The 9,047-nt window shown below is 42.3% G+C and overlaps 1 protein-coding gene across 1 annotated transcript; it reads right to left on the minus strand.

Annotated features, from left to right (window-relative positions):
• Nucleotides 1-276: 276 nt before the first annotated feature.
• Nucleotides 277-8,798, minus strand: ZC2HC1B (zinc finger, C2HC-type containing 1B). The gene is made up of 7 exons (XM_010194227.1): nucleotides 8,762-8,798; nucleotides 7,354-7,418; nucleotides 4,569-4,688; nucleotides 3,425-3,563; nucleotides 1,291-1,415; nucleotides 452-554; nucleotides 277-293 (listed from the first exon to the last, which is right to left on the minus strand). The coding sequence occupies exons 1-7, from the start codon at nucleotides 8,796-8,798 to the stop codon at nucleotides 277-279; spliced, it is 606 nt and encodes a 201-aa protein (XP_010192529.1).
• Between the last annotated feature and the right edge of the window lie 249 nt (nucleotides 8,799-9,047).

Genomic DNA, 9,047 nt, shown 5'->3' on the forward strand with positions numbered 1-9,047 from the left:
AAAGATTACAGGTTATGGAGTCCTTGATGGGACTGAGGAAACCTCACACCTAAGGCACTTATTTTAGGTCTGTAGAGTTGCTTCTGTTTGAGGGCCTCTAATTGAAAAGGCTAAGAAGCCCCTCCTCAGAGCCCACATGGAAACTTCTGTGAATACACTCAGCACAACAGAACAGGAAAATTACTTGGAAAGCCATTCAATATCAACATCATCCACTTGGAAATTTTTGACCCATCTCATTTCTAACAGGTGTTGAATGGAAATGAGTTTAGGATTTCATTTCAAGGCCTGGTCTAGGAGAAAAAAAAATTTAAAATTTCAAACTTTATTATTCTATCAGAAGATTGGATTCCACAGCCTAGGATCTGCTTTGAAAATGCCTTCCCCCTTCCTCAAATACATCAGAGTCTGTTATAAGAAAAACATAAATACGTCAAAACTATCTCCTTACCTGGCTCAGGTTTGTCTGTATTGGCACTCTCTTGTACTCTTTTCTGAAGAGGTAACACAGCATTTGTTACGGTTGGGGTTTTTTTAGTCACTGGTTGCTTGCCCTAGTAAAAGAATATGCACAACGCACATTTAACTCTAGCAAGGAGCTTACAGAGTGTGGTGACAACTCTCCAAATCACTGCTGAAGCAGTGCTAGGAAGGAACAGGAAAAGGTGCAACCCCCTCCCATCTGGAATCCATTTTCCCCTCCCTAAAATAGGCAAAAGTAATAAGATTTCTCAAACATCTTTTAACAACAATAAAAATAAATCAGTAGTCTCCTAAAGGAGCTGTTTACAGTTTTTTCTACAATAAAATAGGAGCACACTACAAGAATTACTAAGTAGCTCACTTTTTTTATTCCCCCAGGGGGCTTAGCCCTCTGGCCTTGTGTCTAGCGATCAGGGAGTACATCAGCTATACATTTGCAGAGAGCGGTAAGCTTGCCAACAGCAGGGAGCCCTAATGAACAGGAAGAGCTTTCTCTTTGTATTGCAGAATCTGTCAGGTTTCTGCTTCCCTGCAGCTGTTACCGTGGAATCCAATTGCAGAAGACCCTGAAGAAATGGTTGTCCAACTTTTTCATACTACCATATTCTGTCACTTCTTATATCAGACAAAGGGCTTCAGTTTCAGGGAACAACTCCTAGCTGGTAATTCAGCATGTATCTTGTCTTAAGAGTTTACCAGCTTCCCTTGAATCTTAAGTTTTATATTAATATAGGTCTTTACTCACCATAAACTACAGTTTGGCAAATCCACCTTCAGGACAAGATAGGTGTGACTGTGTTTGCTTACCAGAGCCTGTCTGGTGATCTTTGCAGCAAAGGCACGGTGGGTAGCTTGTTCTTCACAAAACTTCATGTGCCTCTCTGCTGCAGGCTCATTAAATCTTCTGGAGCAGTATGGACACTGAATATAATCTGGGCATATGAAAGGAACAGCTTGTGTCACAGTTCATACACTACAGGAGAAGAATTGTCCTACTTTACTGGAGCACTCAAGATGCAGCTCAAAAACTGGCTCCATCAGCGGGGGACTGTGGTGAGTTCCCATCAGCTCCCAAAGTCCAAACTTCAGGAGAATAAAAAACTCTAGAAAGCACTTGGGATCCCAAAATACATGCTTACAGTATTAACCAAGCAAACAGTAATTGCTTTCAGAAATAAATCCCTGGGGATTAATAAAAGCAAATCTTATTATCTTTGCCTTATTCCCACCCTCCAACATCACAATTAACACATCTGCAGCAAATGCAATATTTAGAAATTCCTTGAGTAGCCGAAACCAATGATTTTATGACTACTTTTATATATTGGTCATTAAGATTGCTATTTGGCAAAACACTGATGAAGAAGTTGTGCCTCATCAGCTGAGGCACATCCAAAAGCCAGGTTTCTGGGTGTGAAACAGCATTGTAAGGAACACAGAGCATTGCTTCCTAGAGTCCTTTTTGACACCATTACAGTCCTGATTCTGCTACAAGCTGTTCAGTGACATCTGTCACTGGTGCAGTCCTACTCATTTCAATGAATGGTCAGTGTTTGGGGTCAACACAGTCATATTCAGCCCTGGCACTGCCCTTGCTGTTCTCAGACTCTTTCTCTTCACTCAGTGCCTTCTACAAAAGCAACCCAAAGTGTCCTTATCCTAATATTAGAGATAAAACATCTTTACAAATTGCTTCTCAGTAACAGCCCCAAAAAGGTGGCCCAAGCAGTCACCAGAAGCCAGACCCAGACCAGCAGCGTGGGCAAAATGGTTCTGAATGCAGGGGAGGGAAGGACAAGAGAGGGCAGATGCCTGGCTTGGAGAGACCGGCAGGGGCACCTGGCACTTCAGGGGAGAATGGGGAGCTTTGAGGCTTGAGCTCTATTTGGAGGAGGAAGAGAAAGAAGGGGAGTATCTCTCTCTCCTCCCCACAATCCATGTAGTTTCTCTCCAGTCCTGTAGTACAAGACATACACCCCAACTAGACCCCTCAGTGATTTGTCTTTTCTAAAAAGCAGTTCTCCAGTTCCTTTCTCCACAACTACCTCTGCTCTTGTACAACCCAGTTTCCTCCAAGAGGGAGAAGGAAAGGGAAGGGTTTACTCTTAAAGTCGGTAGAGTCAGATAACAGTGTCATTAAAGAATTCAGCAGTGGAAATTGAGAGAAGCTTGACCTCAATCAAGGAAGGAAGATGTGTCCTTCTGCTTATACAGCACCACTGTCATCTAGAAGAGGAGAAGGGCTGGAATCACAGCAGCTGCTTTTGCTATCAGTCACAAATTCCTGCTCTGGAAGTGAGCCCAGACCGCCCCCGCTTCCCCCTCCCACCCTCCACCTTCCTAATGCAGATGGGACTCCACTGAGACCCTTTCCAGGACTGCTTCTACATTTCATAAATCACACACTGTGAGAAATATTGGCTGTATGTGCATCTTCTGGGATCCGTAACTTCTAACACAGTGAGCTCTGCCCAGAGACCACACCTGGCAACAGTAGTAAACCAGATTCATCTTTTTCTGAATTACTCCCCTTCTCTGCACAGTTGGGTGGGGAAGGGGACAGTGGAAAAACCACCACATGGGAGTGGCGAAACCTGTGTGCACTTTGAATGGTGAGAGGATGTATTTCACCCTCTGTTATACCTTGGTACAGCCTGTGCCAGGCATCGCGATTCTCCTCCCAAAGCATTGTCCAATATCAGATCCCAAATTTGCTGCCTTTAGACTTAAAAGGTACAGTTTTCTTCTGCTTGTCACCACCTCTGCATTGTACTCCTACTCAGTTTGAGCCAAGAAGTACAGCTAAAAATTAGAGAGTATGAAGGGAACTAATGTTCGTGTAGTGTTGTGTCCGGAGGGTGCAAAACTGAAACCTAGCTGTGGATAATAAGAGGTCACCGCCTTACCAAAGATCAGTAATAAGATAAAGTAGACCACAAACCTGGATTGATATTTGGTGGGGGAGGAGGTGGAAGAGGGTGGCCCCCTTTCAGAGCTTTCATGACCTGCTTGCCTGATCGAATGGCATTAATAAAATCCTCATGGTGCTGCCTCCAGTTAGATTTCTTCCCTGGCTGTTTCTGTAATGAAAATACAGGAAGACACAAACTATATCTTACCCTTGCAAGGGATAGAGAAAAATCTTAGAGTGAGAGTTCTTCCTTTCCAAAGGAAAGGAAAAAGTGTTACAAACAAAAGAAATTTGGGGTTTTTTGAAAGGCATAGGAAAGCTGATTTACCCCTTTTCTGTCTATTGACAGCCCCAGAAGATGGATAAAAGAACAATGCACTCCAACAAAAAAAACTTCTTGCCCCAGCAGACCAAAGGGCACTTAAGAGGGAATAGAAAAGACACTGTGACCAATGCCTTCCCTTCTCCTCTACTTGTCAGATTCTTCTTCTTGCTTTAAACCTCTAGACACTTCTGTTTCTCTCCACAACTGAATTTAAAGGACATTTTACAACAGCAGTCTGCATGGATATGAAATCAGCAGTGATTTGGCATTTCCGAGTAAAATGATACACATGCATATGCATGTGTCTTTCCCTCCTCCCGAACAATGCATGAAAAAACCCCAACTTGTTTCAGTAAAAGCTTAAGCCTAAAAAAAACCAGCTCTGTAAAAATAAGTTTTTTAAACCCTTGAGTTCAATAGCAGTGAATTTCTGCAGCTTCATCTGTGGAAGATTTGGGGTTAACTGACAGCTCTCAGGTTCAACCCGGGGCATTCAAGCACCAACCATCTTGGATCATGCTCTCTTTCAGATTTAAGTGAAGAGGAAGCTGTCAGAGCCTCACATGGTCTTTAAAATACACAGATTTTCTAGAAAAGCAGAGATGCTCATGTGCCCAGAGTAGTCATGACACCTACTAGTTTGGCTTCTCAACGGAGAAATACTCTCAAACACTAGCAGCACAGGGAGGAGGAGGAAAGAATTTGGCACCTAGTCAAGTACATATGTGAGACGCATCCACAACATCCAGGCTTTGTCCTCGGAGGAAACAATAGCATTACTGAATGAAAGACTTCATATGGAGATGACTCCATATGGAGATAACACACACGCTACAATGTCAGCTCTACCTTTTGAGGGGGCTGCCTTTTCGCAGGGGTGATTTCTGTTCCCTGCAGTCTCTGCTTCAAAGAGCTGAAGGGCTTGCGCTTCTTGTTGAAGACTTTCTTGCATATTGGATCGTGTTGCCACTGGGATACAAAGAGAAACAGTTGTTTCTACGTTGAAGTCATGCTTTGTTAATAATGCTTCCTTTCTCAGGCTTTAAAATTACTTCAGGAGCACGGAGCTGAAGCAGTATTTATTTCGAGTTCAGTTTAACTCCTGAAGGAGTTCAGCAAAAGTTTAAAAAGCTGTCCAAGTACAGCTGTAGTTCAGCACAAATAAGAAATAGAAGCCATTCTGCTCAGGGACATGCTGAAGGCCAGCACAAATAATGACTTGCAGAGAAGAGCAGACTGGATCTGTGAACAGGAGTAGTCCTGTTGGACTCCCCCACCGCCACGAGACTTGGTTTTCTTTCTTTCTTGGTCAAGAGGGAGAATAGACTGATCCTGTTCAAGGAGCTGATATTTACATTATTAGTTCTTTGACTTTAGAGAAGTATTCCAGCCTGGGGGCTCCCCTGACAAACAGCAGCACTGTCCACCCCATCACCACCACTGAAACAGTGACATCCCCAGGCTGAGAGGAAGCAGCTGCTTACCAGCATATGTAACCTTGTTACATTTGAATTAAATAAATCAAATATTTTAAGAATAGTGTATGTGGATAAATAGAGTTATAACGATAGAAGTAGTTATGTTAAGGCTTGATTTTAGGGCAGGCCTTGATTGGGAAATCTGCCCTGGGAAACTTTGTGCTAGGAACAGAGCATAGATAAGACAGAAACAATGTTTAAAGGATTCAACAGAGCATAGCAGAGTGTTGTTAGTGATTTGTTGTTAGTGGTAGAGTTAAAATATAACATACCAAAGGAATTATGGTGGTGGGAGTTAAGTTAGATAAATTATGGTGGTGGGAGTTAAGTTAGATAAATAAACTCATAGAAACTCATAGTCTTAAGCAAGCTAAGCATGTAAGATTTATAGCCTAGGGGGAACATGTAACTGTTTGTAACCTGTTATCTGAACCCGTTATCTCTATGATGTATGTAACTGTTTGTAACCAAGAAAACTGTATTTTTGCACGTAGGCTAAGTTGTAACAAGGTATAAAAGCTGAAACCAGAATGAGGGTCTTTGGGATCCTGACTTTGGACGATAGTCCTCAGGTCCCCGGGCCCTGAATAAAGCACCGCATAAACTGACACTCTGTTAGTTTGTGTTCTTTGTTCTACGGGCAACAACCTCACAACTCAGAAGGAAAACAATGGATAACACCTGCAGCTGAGAGCACAGGGAAATGTTAGGAAGGTAGATATCCAGTTCCAAATTTGTGGAAGAGAGACACTTCACAACAAAGGAGGTTTTAAGGTTCAGAAGTGTCTCAGATTTTAGCATCAGCCTGGCTCTTCTGCAACAGGACAGGCAATCCTCTTTGTGAGGAACACCATGAAAGCAAGGACCAAACTATGTCCTCTCTCTCTCATGCTGTGCGTCACACCTGTTTGAGCCCATCTGCAGCTGGTAAATTGAAAAGTCCATTCCTGTCTTCCTCTGCTTAATCCCCCTTTCCAGTTCTCAGTTATTCTTGATTATCTCATTAATTTTTGTATGCTGCCCACTCTCTTTCCATAGCAGTTAAGCAGCTGCCTGAGCAAGGCATTTTGGTTACAGCTCAGCTGGGCCAAAAAGCACTTCATCCTACCACAACACACATTTCTAAATGCTCGTTTCCCTTTGAACCTTTCTACTCATGTGCTTCAGGTCCTTATCTTCTGTATCTAGACATTTGTGACAGCAAACTTGAGAGGAGGATTCCTCTGCAGGACCAAGAGGGCAGCAGACACCTGTGTCTTGCTCACTAAGGAGCATACCAGTCCTGCACAGAGAGGCACTACAGGACTCGTATCTCATGCTACTCACAGTGACAAGAAACTTCCCACCTCCCTCAAAACATAGCTAGCTATCTTTTCAAATGATTTTGCTAGATTAAACCACCATGTTCATCATTCATCTGATCTGAGATACCAAACATGGAATTACTAACACAGGGTAGTTCAACCTTTGTGTCAGAACTCATAGTCAATCAGTTTCCAGTGTATCTTTCTTGTCTATTTTTTGTTAAATAAGGTTTTACTTTTATTACAGGGCTGATCAGATCTACCAGAGAGCCACAGGATCAGCAAAGAGCCCCCCCTTTGCAGAAAAACCCTGCAGTTGGGTTGTGCCAGGCAAACTGTGCAGCCACCCATTTCGTCTGTAATCCAGGGATCGGGGAGGTCAGGGGGAGTCTTTTCATTCACTTCAGCAGACTTTGGAACAGAGCCTGGTGCCCACATTATGCTGTCAAAGGGACTACTTATCAGATGGTTTATTAGTCTGTTTTTCCCAGGAAGCCTAAAAAATTAATTCTGCCTAGAAACCCGGAACACAAAGGAAGCCTCAGGTTAGCAATGTTCTTCCCACCAAGAGATAACACATTATTTTAAATGCAAGATATAGTAAACATCTGATTTTGGGCAAGCAGATAAATTAAGATAGTGCAAGACTGCAGATTAAATCACAACATTTCTGTGGAGGTTCACTAATTCTCTAATCAAGTTCACTAATTAAAGCAGTTATTAAATCATTTGCTCTTTTAAACATGTGTTCAATCCATTTCTCTACTAGCAGCCACCTCCTTTCCCAAGTTCACCACCCCCTTCAGCTAAATGCATTGACATTCCCCTTAAAAAAAAATAAGATTGTTTTACCAGAACATCTTGTGCAAAATGTCTTCCACAGTTTTTACAAGGAATCAGATCTTGACTTTGCGCGGCTATGCAAAATACAAACCATGTAAGAGACTCAGTTACACAGCGTGGGACAGCTTGACTAGAGAGCAGTCAGCATTTGGACCTAGCTCTCACTGAAACAGTATTTCCTTGTCAGAAAGGGACTTTGCAGCCCCATGCCAGGGCTCTCTTTTGCAGAACAACCCTACTTACCTTGCTCCTATGAAGCACAAGCTCTCATCTACTACAGCAGATAGCTTTTTGTATTCCATGACTGCTTAGGTATATCCTTTCACAACGACACCACAGTTGGGCGAGGAGATGGAAGAGTACTCAAGTTCATCTAAATTCAGGGAGGGGGCACTGGGAAGCAAGAGCAGGCAATCTGCGTCCATTTCGTTTGTAAGCCATCCAGAGAGAGCGGTGCCCAGTGACGGCTCAGGGTAAACCATCGCTATTTCAGAAAGTGACAGGTGGCACACTAAGCGTGACACAGTCTTCATACTTAAAACAGAACGTTTCCAAGATGTGTTTCAACAGCACTCCAAGATCTTACTCTGTAGATGTCAAATTTGTGGGTTTTGTTTTTAAATATTTTTTTTTTTTAAAATAGGTTTTTTTAAGTTCCATGGAAAGTAATTTTATAACCTTCTGAAGACATGGAAGTCTCATCTTCTCATTTCAGAGCAGGGACATTTCTTGTATTAAACAGAAACAGCTTTTAGGAAAACTTGAACGGTAACAAAGAACCCTTTTCATGAGACTTGTAACCTGCAGAGAAGACTTCTCATTGAAGCACTCCTTACCTGCTTTTGCTGAAACAAAAGAAATCCTTGTCTTGCTGAGCAGTAGCAGATGTGCTTTTGTTTCCTACTTTTTCCTTCAGATTTCACATTACTCCAGGGCACAGAGTTTAAGTTACCACAGTCTTTCATCGACTACAAGTGTAGAACAAAGCAATTCTGTAACCTTTTTGACACTTATTCTATTGCCTTTGTTTAAATGTCTTTCCACTTTTGTTCCCACACATCTGTGTGTCTGTGCTTAGTCCGCGCTAGGCTCTTCCTTTCAAGCATCTTCCTCTGCCTCTCCCACCTCTTTTATTCTGTTCTCATCCCCTCAAGATTTTGGCTGATACAGCTTTTTTTTTCTTTAAAAAAAACCAAACAACGAATTTAGGTACAAGCACAGTATCACTGAATCGGCAATGAGAAGTCAGGAAAAAAGGACAATTTGCCACAGAAGCTTAGCTACTTTAGACATGCACAACAGCAGATGAGTTGTGAATGACTAGTGAAGAATATGAGCAGTCCTTCAAAGATTTTCCTTTTCAGTAAATCACAAACTCACATTCCATCCAAACCACTCAATGGCATCTGCTACTCACTTGTTCCATTTAACTCCTTTCCTGGTATCTGACTCATCCCAATTTAATGGTTTCTCAACTTTCCTTTTCTGTGTTGTTGTCAGGAGTCATGAGTGCTAGGTGATTAGGCTTCATTACTCAAAAGCTCACAGCTGAGTTACCATGCAACAGCAATTACAGAACTAACAGTTATGACACAGGCAGACCCTGCTGAAGCCTGTGAAACATATGAAAACTAGTACAGATATCAGCTAAACAAAAACCCTGAAACTTCTTCTAATCTTACTGACAATTTCTACTGATTTGG

This window comes from Mesitornis unicolor, unplaced genomic scaffold, assembly GCF_000695765.1.
Source record: "Mesitornis unicolor isolate BGI_N332 unplaced genomic scaffold, ASM69576v1 scaffold1311, whole genome shotgun sequence".
Taxonomy (NCBI): Eukaryota; Metazoa; Chordata; class Aves; order Mesitornithiformes; family Mesitornithidae; genus Mesitornis; species Mesitornis unicolor.